Below are 15,785 nucleotides of genomic sequence, written 5' to 3' on the forward strand. Positions count from 1 at the left end.
CAGAAGTTGTGGTGGTGGCGCTGATAGCTGATGGACTGGTGGATCTTGTCAGCGTGCAATAGACACGTTCCCCAGATAGACGCCTCCTGCTCCCTCCATCTCCCCCAAACTCAGCTCTGGACCAAAGGGCCCTGGGTGTTCTCCAGGTGACTGTAGCCACGCCATTGTGGAATGTGCCATGTAGGATTATCGTTGTGTTTTCACACTAAGAAATCCAATCAGTTTGGTTTGGTTCTGTGACTAACGACTGAACTGTGGCTGGAAGCCCTGGGGTCCCCTCTGATGCGGCTCTGTGATTCTGTGTTGGGAACTGCGGTTTGCTGGGATGATGGCTTGGTAAGACATGTTTGACAGCTCCCTGTAAATCTGAGGGTTACGACCTTTGACCTTCCTGGTTCTCCCCTGTATTTCCTAGTATTGGAGTTATTGCAAACCTCCAAGGTCACGTACTATCTGGCGTATGATTCATGTGGTCCCTAAAAATGTTCTAGAACCTCTCAGTCCCATGAAATCATAAAGATCATCCATCAGAAAAAGTAATTTCAGGGCCAGCGATGTGGCACAGTGGGTTAAGCTGCTGCCTGAGATGCCAGATCCCATATCAGAGCAGCAGTTCAAGTCCTGGCTGCTCCATTTCTAATCCAGCTCCCTGCTAATTAACCTGGGGAAACACTGAACGATGGCCCAAGTACATGGGCCCCTGCCACCCACGTGGGAGACCTGGAAGAAGCTCCTTGCTTCAGCCTGGTCCAGTGCCAACCATCATGGCCATTTGGGGAGTGAACCTGTGGATGGAAGATCTCTCTCTGTCTCTCCCTGTCCCTCTGTGTCACTCTACCTTTCAAATAAATAAATCTTAAAAAAAAAAGAAAAAATAATATAAAATAATTTCTAGAATTTTCCCGGGAAATATTTCACCCTCTCCTTTGATAAAATTGGAGGTTAATTGACTTTAGCACTGTTGTGTATCACCCCTCCAGGCACATTGGGTAAATAAAAATGGGGAAGGAAGTTCATGTTTATGGAGCTCAGTGTGCCATTGAGGGGTTAGCAATATAATCTTACGTTATATTATTTGAAAAGGAGGGAGTTGCTTAAATAATGGCCAGAGGATCACATCCTTAACCCCTTGTAGTGTGTGGTTAGAAATCGGCACTTCATCCAAACCATTTGTGACGGATCTGTCAGGATATAATAGTGCCTAGGACAGGGAGGCTTCTGAATCCCTTGAATTTCCTGGTAGCTCAGAAAAGTGAATATGTTGGGAACGTGTTTCGAGTGGTGTCCGTTGTCTGGGTTTCCTGTCTATCCAGTCCTCTCACTTGGAATGCCCGGGAATGTTCCGTAAGTGGGCACATGCATCACATGGCCTCATCAAGACAGAACCTGGAGGAGTGGAGGATGGCAATCCCACACTTCCCTTCTCAGCGCTCCGCAACAGTGAGTGGAGGACTCTGCCTTACCCAAAACGGAAGCCGGCCACGTGTGCTTCATCCTGGCAGGGGGAGCGGGAAGGTGACTTGTTCTTGTTCTGGCTTGTTCTTCTGGACGAGTTTGTTCATTGAAGTGTGTGCTTTGATTTGTGTGTGTGTGTGTTTTGACAGGCAGAGTGGACAGTGAGAGAGACAGAGAGAAAGGTCTTCCTTTGCCGTTGGTTCACCCTCCAATGGCCGCCGCACCACGCTGATCCAAAGCCAGGAGCCAGGTGCTCCTCCTGGTCTCCCATGGGGTGCAGGGCCCAAGGACCTGGGCCATCCTCCACTGCACTCCCGGGCCACAGCAGAGAGCTGGACTGGAAGAGGAGCAACCAGGACAGAATCCGGAGCCCCGACCGGGACTAGAACCCGGTGTGCCGGCGCCGCAGGCAGAGGATTAGCCTAGTGAGCTGCGGCGCCGGCCACTTTGATTTTTAATATCAGGCCTAGGAGAAAGGCTTCTTGTGTTGTTGATGAGATGCAGAGCGTTTGCTTTATAGGAGGGGATATGAAGACAGTGGATGCATGTGTCTTTCTGCACCATCCCCCCTCCTTCCCTTCCTCTCTCCCCAACTCTTCCTAAGGTAACAAAGGTTTATACCTGGAGGCTGCTGTCTGGTCCATTTTTATCTCTGTTTTTTTACAACTGTCCTCAAGGGAGGAAGGCAAAGACCCACACCTCCAGTCACTTATCTACCCAGTGGCCCTGGGGTTTCAGTTAGGACCCATCCTGGTTCCCTCCTCATCCCCTAACCTGCAGGAAGGGAGACACACCTGCTCCGTGCACCCTTTTGTTATCCTTGCAAGTTTTTCCATGGCTGAATCCCACCCAGAAATCCATGCAAACAGGAAAGGCCTCCTGATGCGTCCCAATGAGGGCACAGGACTTCTCACCCCGACCTCGTAGGCAGGCCTGCCCTCTCCACTGTGGTCTTTTACCCAGCCTTTGGCTTCCCCTCACCTGAGGCTGAGAGGCAGGGTGATCAGCGTTTCCACAGCTCACGCCCACTGTGGGGCCTCCCAGGGCTGCTGTCACTGCCGTACGCCCAGTGGGAGGGAAGCAGGTCCTGGGTTGGAGGGCTGCGGGCCGGCTGAGCTGTCTCGTGGGATGACCCCTCGGTGCTGGGACCCCTTCCGACTCTCTTACTCTTCCCACTTTCTCACGGCTGGTGGGTCCTGATCACCCTATCTTATTTGCTTTTGGTTTACCTTGGAGAACAATTTCCAGACATGTTTTGGGAACTCAGCAACAGATGTGAAAGCCTTAAAAGTAACTCCAGTACTGCTGGGATGAAGACAAAACTGATGTCCGTGCTATTTGTGATTAAATTGACCCATCTGCATCTTGACCAGTTTCTGCTGCTGAGCTGATTTTATTTATTTATTTAAGATTTGTTCATTTTATTTGAAAGAGCAACAGAGAGAAGAGGAGAGATGACAAGATCTATCTACTGGTTCACTTCCCAGATGGTTGTTAACAGCCAGGTCTGAGCCAGGAATTCCATCCATGGCTCCCACATGGACGGCAGAGGCCTAAGCACGTGAGCCAGCTTCTTCTGATTTTACAGGTGCATTAGCGTGGAGCTGTAATGGAAGCCAAGGAGCCAGGACTTGAACGGGTGCTCACATGGGCTGCTGATGTTGCAAGCAGCAGCTTAGCCCAGTGTACCAGCCCGTAAGCTGAGTCTTACAAATCTGTTACATGAATGTAAGCAGAGTTAAAATATACATGTGTAGGAGCAGGTGTTGGGCAAAGCAGTTGAGATGCCCGTGAAGACTGCCTGTGTCCTACATCAGAGTGTCTCGGTTTGACAACCAGCTCTGGCCCCGGCTCCCAAGCCCAGCCTCTCTGCAGTGCAGACTGGGGAGGCAGCAGCTGATGGCTCAAGAAGTGGAGCCCCTGCCAGCCACGTGGGAGTCCTGGGTTGAGTTCTTGGCTACCAACTTCCGCTTTGCCCAGTCCTGGCTATCACAGGCATTTGGGCGAATGAACCAATGGATGGGAACTCACTCTCTCTCTCTCTCTCTCTCTCCCTCTCCCTCTCCTTCTCTCTGCTTCTTGAATAAATCTTTCGACATGTAATATAGAAATATGAAGGAATCAGAAGATGTAACTGGTAGACTTCACTCTTTGCTGGAACCTTCTAGGGGTGAGCGTGTTGGTGATCACCTGTGCACTTCCTGGAGCATTTCTTGTGCCTGGGACACAGGCCCCAGAGCAGCCTGCCTGTGTGTTATGTGTATCTGTAGTGGCCTTCACTGTGGACCCTCGCAAAGAGTTTAAGCAAAGCTCACGCACAAGGTTGGTCGCTGAGCCGTCTTCCTCCCACCATAGCCTCGTCTGGGGTCTTTCTCTGATGGGTGAGGCATCCTTCAAGTGGCCCCATTTGCCAAAAGTCCCCCTGAGCCTCACGGTCTGAGGAAGGCCCCCAGCAGGCCAGCCCCTGGGTCCAGGGACAGGAGACGGAGGGCCTCGCTCGGAGCCCGCCGCGTGGCTGTGCTGTGTGACTCGGGGCCAGCAGGGCCGTGTGTCTCCACGGCCGTGTGCTGCGGCAGCACTGACTGATTACGGGGCCTGCTCCTCATTAGCCTCCAATAAGGCCGTGTGGCAGGCGGCGGCCGCCTCCGTGTTGATGGAGTGCTTGTGCAGTTCATGGCGAGGCTCTGCCTCTCCTGGCGACATCTCGCCATTCCTTTCTCCCGCAGCCCCATGATTAATGAGCAGTACCTACGAACAACTGGGGCCCGCAGCAACAGCTGTCTCGCACCATCCGCTGGATAATTCGACAAATGAGGCAAAGGGGGGTCCCAGGCAGTGGGGACGGTGGTGCAGGAGGGGCCGATCCCCTCGGTGCCTGGATCAGCATCAGGACCTCCTCCTTGCTCTGACTTGGATTGTTCTGGGGCTTTCTGCATCACAAAAACTGTCAGCCCACCTGTGGGGGTGAGAGAGCAGGGATCCCTCAGCCCTGAGAGCTGGGGAGAAGGCTGGGTGTATTATCAATCGCTCGGACCCCCTGCACAGAGCAGCCAGGAGGAGAGGGCCTGAAGATGCTGCCGAGACCCTCATGGCATTGGTAGCAAAAGCAGGGCCTCCTGGCAAGAAGTCCAAGAGACTGTTGGGGATCACAAGTGGTTTCTCCTAAGCACTTGAATTACGGAGGATTAAGCAGGAAGTGGAGTGTTGTACTGAAGGAACAATGACACAAAAGAGCTCAAGCAGAAAAACCCAATTCCCTTCCTTGAGGGTGGGGAGGGGAAAAAAACCTCCATTTATTTAAATGAGCTGCAAAGAAAAGAAGGGAGTGTGGCATATTCTCCAGCCCAGAGTTGAAGGGCATCTTAAAGACCTGTGTATCTCCTTGGCCAGGCTGGCGGCTGGGGCTTCTGGGGCTGAAGCCGGTGTGCAGAAATTGCAGCCTCATTAAGATGCAGGAGCGCGCCTCCTGGACAAATGAGTCACTAAGGCAGCCCCCTCTGCCCTGCTTCTCCTGGAGGCGCCTGCCTGCCTTGGCTCATACTTTACATTCAGCACCTCTAGTTACCCAGAAATTGCATGCCAAATTGTGAAATAGAAAAGCGGTGGGCCATGCGGCTCCATCAGTTCTGCCTGGCCTTGCAGCATCCTTGACTCGCAGCGTTCAGAGGCTGGGCTGGGAGACGCACCTCCCAGCGGCTGCTGTTGGAACACAGGCACTTAGCACACCTCCTGGGTGACCAGGCACATCTAGGGAGACAAACGGAAACGCACGCTGACCAGAGCAAGTCCCAACGAACACGAACATGGCCAGAATGGACTGCAGATCCTCATGGTGGTTGGCAGTCCCATCTGCAGTGGCTCACAGTGGGAAGCTGACAATTTTCAGGACCAGGAGCCCGCTGGGCCCAGGGCTTAATAACCAGCTCTACCAGGAGCTTCCGAAAGCTCACGGATTTCTCAACTTTTCTGCACCCAAGTCAACTTATCTTTTAATGCCATTTTTTCCCATGAACTGTCTGGAGCTCTCTTGTATCTGCAGTGGTCCCCATGTGTGGTGGGGGGTTCTGGAGCCTTCTCCTGAGCCCTGTGATGGGGACGTGATAGGATATGAAGGTGCAGAGGGAGGCCAGGCCGGGGGAGGACAGACGAGGAATAGGAGCCGAGCACATGTGTGTTCCACATTCCCCACTGCCCGTGTCAGCTCCTTGGATGCTCCCGGTAATCCAGTGAGACTGGCATTGTTCTTCCTGCTACACGGGCGAGCAGACTGAGGCTCTGAGAAGCTTGACCGTTTGTGGGAGGCGGCAGCTGGCATGATGGGCAGAGAGGGGGCTTTCGTGGTGAGGCCAGAGTCCAGCCTTGCCACCTAGTAGCTCAGTGATCTGGGAGAAGTTCAATGCCACCTGCTCTCTCCTCTGTAAAATGGACCAGTACCCCGACACAGGGATGAGTGGGGGGATTGAATGTGATGGTGTTGATGACGGTCACAGCCGCGGCACGGCACAGCACAGCCCCTCAGAAACAGGCAGGCCTCTCCTGTGACCTCGCAGTGGGGGAACCAAGATCTGAACCCTGAGAGCTCAGCCCCATGCCACCCCCGGGCTCCTTCCGTGGACCTCTGAACTGTTTCCCCTTCAGCTTTGCACCCTGCCACTTAGGCCCATGCCTCAGCAGACGGGTCTGGGACAAGCAGGAGGCTGACCTCCATCACACACAGTCCCTGTCCTTCTCTGAACCTTTCCGTATGTTTGTGACATTTGATTTACACATTCACACCCCTCCTCCCCCAAAATCTCTCGACAGTTTTCATCAGCCCTGACACCTGATTGGACAAAGAGGGCAAGACACAGCAGGGTGCTGCTAACTAGTCCTGGGGCATGCCTTCCCCAGCTGCCACCTCCTACTGCTGACATTGGCTGTCTCGGCCTCTGTCTGCCCTGCCGCCCTGTGCATTGCACAGATCTTTGCATCCTCCTACCTGGCACGTAGTAGGTGCTCAGATAAAGTGCCCATCACAGGCTGCACTGAACCTGCAACATGGGAAAGGAGAACTGGTGTGCAAGCAAAGGTTGCTCCTTTCTCGGGCCTGCAGCCTAAAGCCTTGTGCATGGCTTCAACTCGGTTTATGGTCACGTGAGCTTCCTCAGGCATGCTTTCCATTTCCTCAGGCCTCAGGCTCCATCCTAGGAGCAGGCCGGGGCTGGGCTGGGCGTGAGCACTGGAGATGCTTGCGTTCAGTTACTCAGAGGTGGGTTAAAGGGCACGGCCTCCTGTCGGCTGCAGAGAAGCGCTTTCATTCGCTGAGATGACAATTCCTCTGCACTCACTTAATGGGATCCCAAATAACATGTTGCAGACCCATCTTTTATCACGGCTGTCCCTTGGAACGCATTTCAAATGCTGGCCATTAAAAACAGGCTACTTTATAGGCCTTTAATGATGACACTAATAACTGTGGATTTTTGTCTCCCAGAGTCCTGATGAGCCGAGCCAAGGAGTAAATTACAGAGCTAACTTTTATGTGCGGGGTTTATTGATCTGTAAGCTTCGAGGGAGCGGCACCAGCCCCTATAGCTTAGCAGTCCTGATTACCTCTTCATCTTTGTAATTGGGCCACTAGGGCACTGTTAATTTTCCATTTATATGAACAGGAAGACAAAGAACACCGTGTGCCATCTCGGTATTAAAGCAATGGACGTATCAAAAGAATTGCACCTGCTAATTATAAATAAATCAGGTTTCCCGTGGCCCAGGGAGGAGGTTGCCGGTTCTTCGTGCATTTCTTCATAAATGATCAAGAGAAAGTTCAGCGCCGCTGCGTGTGTCGGCATCACGAGGATGCGAGGGCTCCCGTGGCGGGAGAGCCTTAGCCCGTGTCCTCTTCCCTCTGTGCTTCCCGACAGGTGAAGGTCATGCTCCGCATTTGCTCCACTTTGGCTCGGGACACCTCCGAATCCAGCTCCTTCCTCAAGGTGGACCCCCGGAAGAAGCAGATCACCCTGTACGATCCCCTGACTTGTGGCGGGCAAGGAGCCTTCCCGAAGAGAGGCAGCCAGGTTCCTCCGAAGATGTTTGCCTTTGATGCGGTTTTCCCCCAGGATGCATCTCAGGTGGGTACACGCCTTGGGGGCATGGGCAGTGTTGGTTCGAGAAGCCTTGTCTTATTCTCTAGGACCTGTGACTGGGAGGGCGTCGCCTGGAGTTCCAGGATGGACCAGTTCCTGCAGCCACACCCCTGGGGTCCTAGCTTGGTGCTGGGTGTCAATGGAGCATCTTGCCCAGGGAGAAGGAAGTTGGGGAAACAGCCAGGCCCACACTCAGAAACAGAATGATAGCAAGCAGAGCTGGGGGCCAGGGCACAGCCACAGCCAAATGCTGGTGGCTGCTCCATTAGGGCTCTGCTCTCAACTGGGCTTCTGAGTGTGGGCTAAAAGCTTCAGACAGCTGGGCTACAATGAGCCGATGGCCTAGAGCCCTACAGAAATGTGCTGGGGTTGCGGGCAGGTCTGTAGGCCTGGGCAGGAACTGAAGTGCAGCAACCGATCAGGCTGCCATGCGTCCTGAAACCTGGATGAACAGAGCGGAGGGGAAAGAGAGAGGCTATGGGGTAGCGCTTTCATCAGTGAGCTGTTGCTGCAGTTCCAACCACACCAACATCCAGTGCTTAAAACAGTAAGCATTTATTGGCCGTGGATCTGCAGAGCAGTTCCTCTGGTGCTAGCTTGGCTCACGCGTGTCCGTGATCAGCTCTATGTTGGGTGCATAGCTTTGCAGATCTTGCGTAGGTTCTGTCACATGTTGGGGGTTGGCTGCTCTTAGGTTGGCCCAGGATAAGGCTGACCAGGTCATTTGGTCTCTTTTCCACACTGGCCATGCCATCATCATCCAGCAGGCTAGCCTGGGCTCATTCTCATGTCCATGACCAGGACCCAAGTACATACACTACTTGAGGCCTAGGCTCACAACTGCCACAAAATCATTGCTGCTGCCTTCTGTTGGCCCAGATTCAAGGGGTGGGAAGAGACTCCTCTTGGCTGGAAGAGCTGCAGAGTCACGTGGGGCAGGGTGGAGAATCAGGGCCATCGTGTGACTCTATGACCAGCGTTGTATGTGTGGGCTACTTGGGACGCACGGTGCCAACATTCCTGGAGCATGCTCAAGCAGTGAGTTGTGACCCTAGTGATGATGCAACTGGAGCTTCTAGCAGCTCCAGTGAATTAAGAAACCAATGAGGCCGGCGCCGTGGCTCAACAGGCTAATCCTCCGCCTTGAGGCGCCGGCATACCGGGTTCTAGTCCCGGTCGGGGCACCGATCCTGTCCCGGTTGCCCCTCTTCCAGGCCAGCTCTCTGCTGTGGCCAGGGAGTGCAGTGGAGGATGGCCCAGGTGCTTGGGCTCTGCACCCCATGGGAGACCAGGAGAAGCACCTGGCTCCTGCCATCGGAACAGCGTGGTGCGCCAGCCGCAGCGCGCTACCGCGGCGGCCATTGGAGGGTGAACCAACGGCAAAAGGAAGACCTTTCTCTCTGTCTCTCTCTCACTGTCCACTCTGCCTGTCAAAAATTAAAAAAAAAAAAAAAAAAAGAAAAGAAACCAATGAACAACCTAGGTTACAGGTATACAGCAGCCTACTTTGCCTGTGTTGTGGTATCAGATTCCTGTACTTTTGCAATACATTTCTAGGACTTCCCAGGATTGATACAAACCTCTGTGTGATCTTGGTAGCTAACAACTGGTAGGAGCACCTGAGGGTGACGGTGCTTGTCATGACCATTTGCAGCCTCTGTCAGTTTCCTTCATGTTGCAGCTGAGGCTAGGAAGTCCCGAGTTCACACAGCTCTGGTACCCCACGTGCACACAGACGTGATGTAGGCTCCATTCTTGAAGACGTGCAGCCTGTGGTTCCCCCAGAGTTTGACCATAAGAATACCAAGTGCTTCATGCATATGTTCTGTGGTTTCTCCTTTGCTTACATTTGTGTGTGTGTGTGTGAATGTTGCACCACTACCCAGTGGGCTCAGTAATTTAAACCTGACACTGGGTTTAATGAATGGCCTGCACAGAATTTAATTAACACCATTAAAACTTTCCAGAAGCAAATCTCAGTAAGTTGTAAGAATTCCAAAGCAAATCCTAAATTAAGTGTGGACTATTAATGAGTTTTAGATTTACTCCAGAAAAAGGAGCCATTTTTATTGCTAGTCTTACTTGGATTTCACGCTTGGTTCCTGAGCCCGGTGTGCTCAGCGGTGCAGTTTCACTCGTTTCAGAATGCGTCAGTTTGGTTCAAATTTCTGGTGTCGTAGTAAATTTCATTTCTGTATTAAATTGCAGCTTTTGAGCTGTTTCAGATCTGTGAACCCCACTGACTCATCCTAGAATTCGGTGGGGTGGGAAAGGGAGGCAGTGCCACTTTTACCCAACAGACAGGGACACTGCTCCTCAAAGATTCAATCCGACATTCACGGCCGCTTTCCTGGGCAGGTGTCCTGGCTTCTTCCCGTCAGCCTTCGGTGCCCTCTGTCTCCGCTTCCCATGTGTCCTCGGGCAAGTGCCTCAGCCTCTCTGGGCCTGCAGAATGAGGAAATGACAAAAATGGATCTCGTCAGGCTGCTGGGGCTCACTGCTGCAATGTAGACGTAAGGTGCTTAGAAAAGAGCCGGGAACGCAGGAAGTGCTCAATGAGTGTTAGCTGTTTTTGTGGTTGCGTCATCAGGGTTAGTCTCACGTTGCCAGTCACAGGCCAGCTCAGCCCCCAAGGTAAGCCCCCCGGGGGCCTGGTGCTAAGGTCCCTGCCGGCGAAGCAAAAGTCGCCCCCAGTCTCCCAGGACGTCAGCTCCACAGGCGGAGCAGTGACTCGGACAGCCTGCTTCCTCCTTGCTCCTTATACGCCACATGGCTCGTGCAGTCACTGGACGCCCACTGTTGGGACAGACGTCACAGAATCTGGCTGGGGAGTGGGAGTGCGTGTCCGTCTCAGCCCTGTGGGGGAGGAGACTGCCCTTGGGCTGGTTCCCTGTTCCTCCAGGCCCAGGGCAAGGACAGCAGAGAGCCTCGAGGGGCCACTCTTGGCTCTACTAACTAACCCCACATGGAAAAACCAATGCCCATTCTCTTCTCAGCGGGCAGCTGGGAGAACTCGGCCGGGGCATGGCTGTCCCATGCTGGGCCCTCGGAGGCCATCCAGTGTCTCTTCCATCCCCTGGCCTCTGCATAGCTGGCACAGTGGCAGCTCTGTGGTCCACAGCCAGGGCTCACCCTAGTGATGGAAATCTAAAACGGCTGAATTACGGCTTGAGATGGGTTCTCAGCCTCCCCACGCCCATCTCACTCTGTGTCCCAAGAGGGCAGAGTTCACTGGGCAGCAGCCTCAGCCTGGCAGATTCCATTGAGATCCTGCTGCCCGAGTCTCAGGGCTAGGTGCCTCCATCCTGGGGTGGGGCAGGAGGGTGTGGAAGACCCAGTGGAAAGATCCAGAACACAACCCTGTTCTGCCACCCAGTGGCCCAGGAGGAGCCCCCGGCCGCGTTGCTGAGGCGACCACCCCGGAACAATAGGCAGTTGTTAGGTGTGTGCTTTTTCAGCAAATTGATTTCCAAATACTTAAGTTCACCGTGCTGCTGAAACCTGGAGCTGAATGACGGCATTCATGGCCGGGGCTAACCGGGTCCAGACTCCCACGGGGAGGCACAGGACTCAGGCGACACCAAGCCCCGGTGCTTGCCAGGCTCCCGGGCCCTGACGGCAGCCCCCAGACAGAAATGCAGGCGACGGGACACAGAAGCATCTTGTCCTCTTGCTGAGCGATTTCTCAGAGCTCCACACTGGGCCACAGAACGTGCCGAGTGAGTGCCTGTTGTTTGCAGAGCACTGCAGTGTGGAGTGTTCGTAGGGAAATGCAAACCCCATCCAGAGCCTGTTCCCTGCCTGGGGAGTTTGTAGACAAGTGGGAGGTGAGACAGGCACACCGGCTCGAGCGCATGCGCAGGGACAGGCTGCCCTGTGGCCACAAGGCTTCGTCCACTGAATGTGTGTGTGTGTGTGTGTGTATAGGAAGGGAGTTCAGGCTGGCTTTGAAAACAAGACGTGGACCGAAAATCAGGAACGGGATCGGGAGAGGAAGTAGGCAGATCACAGACCTGCGTTTGGAGCTGCCATGTTTCTCACTATCTCTCCTAAGTGGCCTGTCACCTGTTTCCCACCGACAAGCCTTGTCCATTCCATAAACGTGGGTGTGTGGAAAGCAGAGGGTCCCGATGGGGCATTTAAATGCCTCATCCAGGAGGCCAGAATGGCAGAAGAGGGGAGAGAAGGCAGCCCTACCCCAGCCTGCTCCTGCCGGGTCCACAGATACAGTGGCTACAATGTCCCGTGAATTAGCAGTTAGCTGATTTGCACTTAGCGCGTGTGGTGCTCAGATTTGCCAGGGCTGGGAGGTCCCCAGGGGTCGCAAACTCCTCCAGAGCTCCGTGGTAGAGGCTAGCCCACCCAGGAAAGCGGTGACATCAGGACACAGAGCTGGGATCCTGCACCCCAGCAGCCAGACTCACTGTTAATGTCACTTAACAATGCCTCAGCCCTGTGGTCCGTTCCCCACTCACGTCTCCCCTCGCGTCTGCAGGCTGAAGTGTGTGCCGGAACCGTGGCAGAGGTGATCCAGTCTGTGGTCAACGGAGCCGACGGCTGTGTGTTCTGTTTCGGCCACGCCAAGCTGGGTGAGTGACAGCCTGGCTCTGCTTGGGTTTCCCTGGGCCCCACCCATGCTCGTGGAATGGTTCCCAATGCCCGCTGGTCAAAGGCAAGGTTAGTGTCCCCTGGCTGCTCCACTGAAAGACCACAGACAACCATTTCTGCTTTTGAAACATAGGTGTTTGGTGCAGAAAAGACTTGGAAGGCCACAGAGATGAACAAGGGGGTGGCAGGGCTGTTCCCACACAGCCCAGGCTGGAGTCAGACACACAAGGCAATGGGAAGATGTACATTTCCTGAGCAGGGGAGGTTTGGGAAGCAGACAGGGCCCCTGTATCTCCAGAAAAGCCAGAGGAGCCACCACCAAGCAAAGCCCAGTTCCATGTCAGGAAATGTCTAGAAGCAACCTTGTTTCTAGAAGTTACCAGAATGTGCCCGAGCTGAAGTGCCCAGGAAGGAAGGCAGGGGAACACCCCCACGAAGGTTTTCACTTGACTCCTCCTGTAGTGCCTTCTCAATCCTGACCTGTGGCCATCTGCTCGCCAGGCCTTGCCTTACGCACTTGGTAAGTTGGTCACTTGGGGAGCTCTGATATGTGTCCCCAGGCAGAGACCCATACAGGGCCTTGGAGGGCACAGAGGCCAGTGCTCAGCCAGGCCGGGGAGCCCACGCTCTCTCTCTAACTCTGTGTCTTCCCCATCTCCTCTGGATCTCAGATCAAAGCAGATCCTGATTTTCATGGAGTTTGCTCTTGCTATAAAGATATGCACAGCGTTTAACCGGAGGAAGGGTATAAAGTGTGAGTGTAACGGTTTAATCTGTATGGAAGCTATAAGGAGAACCTCAATAGTGCTCAGAAGTGCCTGCCTTCCGACTCTGTGTGAAGCAGCACAGAGACCGGGTAGCTTGGACCCCTGGGATCCTCCTCCCGGAACACGCCGACGGAATCCTGTCATTTGGGCTCTTGCGTTCTTTATTACAGCCATTTAACCGGTCATGCCTTTTGTTTCGTCCTTGCCAGTTGCGTACCGGTTTTTCTCGCCCTTCCCCCACTTTCCCATGCTCTTCCTCTGTGTCCTTGGCGTCTGCTTTTGAGGCTTCAGAGAGGGCTGCCTGGGCCTCGCGTTGACCTTCTTCCTTCCCCTGCTCGCGCAGGAAAATCCTACACCATGATCGGAAAGGACGACTCCATGCAGAACCTCGGCATCATCCCCTGCGCCATCTCCTGGCTCTTCAAGCTCATCAATGAACGGAAGGAGAAGACCGGAGCCCGTTTCTCCGTCCGGATCTCAGCCGTGGAGGTGTGGGGCAAGGAGGAGAACCTCCGGGACCTGCTGTCTGAGGTGGCCACGGGCAGCCTGCAGGACGGCCAGTCCCCAGGCGTGTACCTCTGCGAGGACCCCATCTGCGGCACGCAGGTGACTGCTTGTGGGGCTCGGTGGGCCCCGAGCGGGCTCAGCTCAGCCCCCCAGGGCGGGGGCAGGGCAGCCCGTGAATCACTCCCCATGTAAACCAGGAGGCTGGCGAGTGTTTACTTTAAAGTGGACTGGAGCTTTATGGCCTGCAGCTGCAGGGCCATCTGCTCGCCCAACCTAAATATTTGTACCTTGAATCTAATTGACAATGAGCAGGAACCACAATTGTTGGAGTATTTGGGAGGGAATTGAATTCACTTTCTTTATGCTCCTTTAAAAAAAAAAAAGAGTACAATCTTTCTTTTGTTTAACAACAAACCGAAATATTTAGTGCCCCGCACAAATAGCTGTGGCTGTTACTGGGGCTGTTTATGGCTCTATAAACTGGGTTTCTGGCACTGGTTTACAACCATATTAGCAGTGCTATAGGAGAAACTAATAACCACTTTCTAATTAGAACCATGATGTAATTGCTAGGCCCATGGAAGCCAAGAGAAGCTACAGTTTGCCTGTGCAGGATGCCGGGCCTGTTTCGAGGGTCTCTGCCTTGCTGTGTGACAGTGGCAGTCAGAGGCACTCGGGGCTCCCTCGCTCATATCCACAACAATCCGTTCTCCCTATCTAAGCAGGCGGCTTTGTTCTCTGGTTTCCCCAGATGCCACCAGTTTTACACAGGTGCCTGTCGGAGAAGCACCTGGGACTGTTTGCCCTCCTGGCCTCTGGCGTGTCACCTGCTCACACCTGATCATGCCCTGCCCCTGCCATTTCCATAGTGAATGCTCGTTAGTCTGTACCAGGGTCAGCTGGAAGACGTGTGAAGACCCTGATGGCTGGGCTGCATCTCTAGTGTTTCTGACTCAGCAGGTCTGGGGTGGACCCCTCCTAGGCATCTCCAACAAGTCCATATGTGAGGCTGGTGTTGCTGACCAGGGATCCCACCTTGAGAACTGCTGTTCTAAAGCCCAAGACGTGCTCAGACGGAGCCTCCACAGCACCTGTGCTGGAATCGGTGGTGCCCTGCCGTCACTCCTGTCCCAAGCGTTATCCAGACATTCAAATAAGCTTGTACCTCCATTCACGTTCATGACCCCATTTGCCCTGGTCCACTGCAGGAAAGATCTGGTGAGCCGAAGGCCAGGAAGAAAAAAAAAAAGTGTGATATTGTCTAATTCTTCTTCTGGAGAAATCTTTCAACTTCTTTGGTTTATTTTTCTGTAGCAAGTACAAAACCATGAACACAACAGTTTTTTCTTTAAAGTTCAAGCATTTGCTGGCCTCAGGTTCCAAATATTGGTTCTCAAGTTTAAAATCATAGATACAGAATTAAAAATGGTCAGAGTTTCTACCAACCTCAAGTCATCTTCATCAGTTCTCTGGATTGATTAGAAGGATGAGTCCCCAAAAATAAAAAAGTGCTGGTCCCATTGTTAAGCGTTAGGATTCAGGTTGACTGCAGCTGTCCCAGCTGGTGGACACCAAGGGCAGCACGTGCTCTTTAACCACTTAGTGTGTACGATCACGAATTCGTAAACTGAAGGTAAAAACCAATCTCTAAAATACAAATGATATCCAGGTATCTTGGGTGGCTCAGTGCCTTGTGCATCTTCTAGTTTACGATGAATCTAGTCGATGCAGCCTGATGTTAGCTTCCAGACCTGAAAAGTCATGAGGCAAGTGAGACCTAACCAAGTTGTTTTACGTCTTTGGGCTCCTGCAGTGCTGTCAGATCAAAAACCACGCTTCACAAGTCTCGTTGTCTCCAAACAACCTCACCTCTGAGCTCAGGGCGCAGTCACAGCCTCGTGTTTTCCTAGCGGCGGTGGTTTGCTGTCCGCTGTGGAGATCAGAACGAACCATCTGCTCCCACTGCCCACTCCCATGTGACCATTTGTTTTTCACACCTGCTATTTACTCATTCTCCTTAAGTTGTAAAATGAGTAAAAACGGGTTGCATCCAAGAAGCATGCTCGGTGTTAATTTTAGAAATGAATCAGTTAAGCTGGGAACTAGGCGGGAGCGCAGGACCTGCTGTGAGGCATCCAGGGGCATGTGGCTTTCACCCGCGGCCAACCGGATGGAGCCATGAACCCCACCTCCCTCACCCCGGGCATGAGTGACAGGCACGGCCTCCTGGAGCTGCAGCCTCACTCTCGGCTTCTGTCTTCCAGCTGCAGAACCAGAGCGAGCTGCGGGCCCCCACCGCAGAGAAAGCCGCCTTCTTCCTGGA

The 15,785-nt window shown here is 53.5% G+C and overlaps 1 protein-coding gene across 1 annotated transcript in view; it reads left to right on the forward strand.

The window, feature by feature from the left end:
• Window positions 1–15,785, forward strand: part of KIF26B (kinesin family member 26B) — a 519,978-nt gene that overhangs the window by 416,334 nt on the left and 87,859 nt on the right. Inside the window, exons 6-9 of the mRNA XM_062210729.1 lie at window positions 7,359–7,565; window positions 12,076–12,169; window positions 13,299–13,561; window positions 15,727–15,785. The exon at window positions 15,727–15,785 is cut by the window's right edge and continues 125 nt beyond it. Of these exons, the coding sequence (XP_062066713.1) occupies window positions 7,359–7,565; window positions 12,076–12,169; window positions 13,299–13,561; window positions 15,727–15,785 (623 nt within the window). The remainder of the gene's footprint in view (window positions 1–7,358; window positions 7,566–12,075; window positions 12,170–13,298; window positions 13,562–15,726) is intronic.

The sequence above is a fragment of the Lepus europaeus genome, chromosome 14 (genome assembly GCF_033115175.1).
Source record: "Lepus europaeus isolate LE1 chromosome 14, mLepTim1.pri, whole genome shotgun sequence".
NCBI lineage: Eukaryota > Metazoa > Chordata > Mammalia > Lagomorpha > Leporidae > Lepus > Lepus europaeus.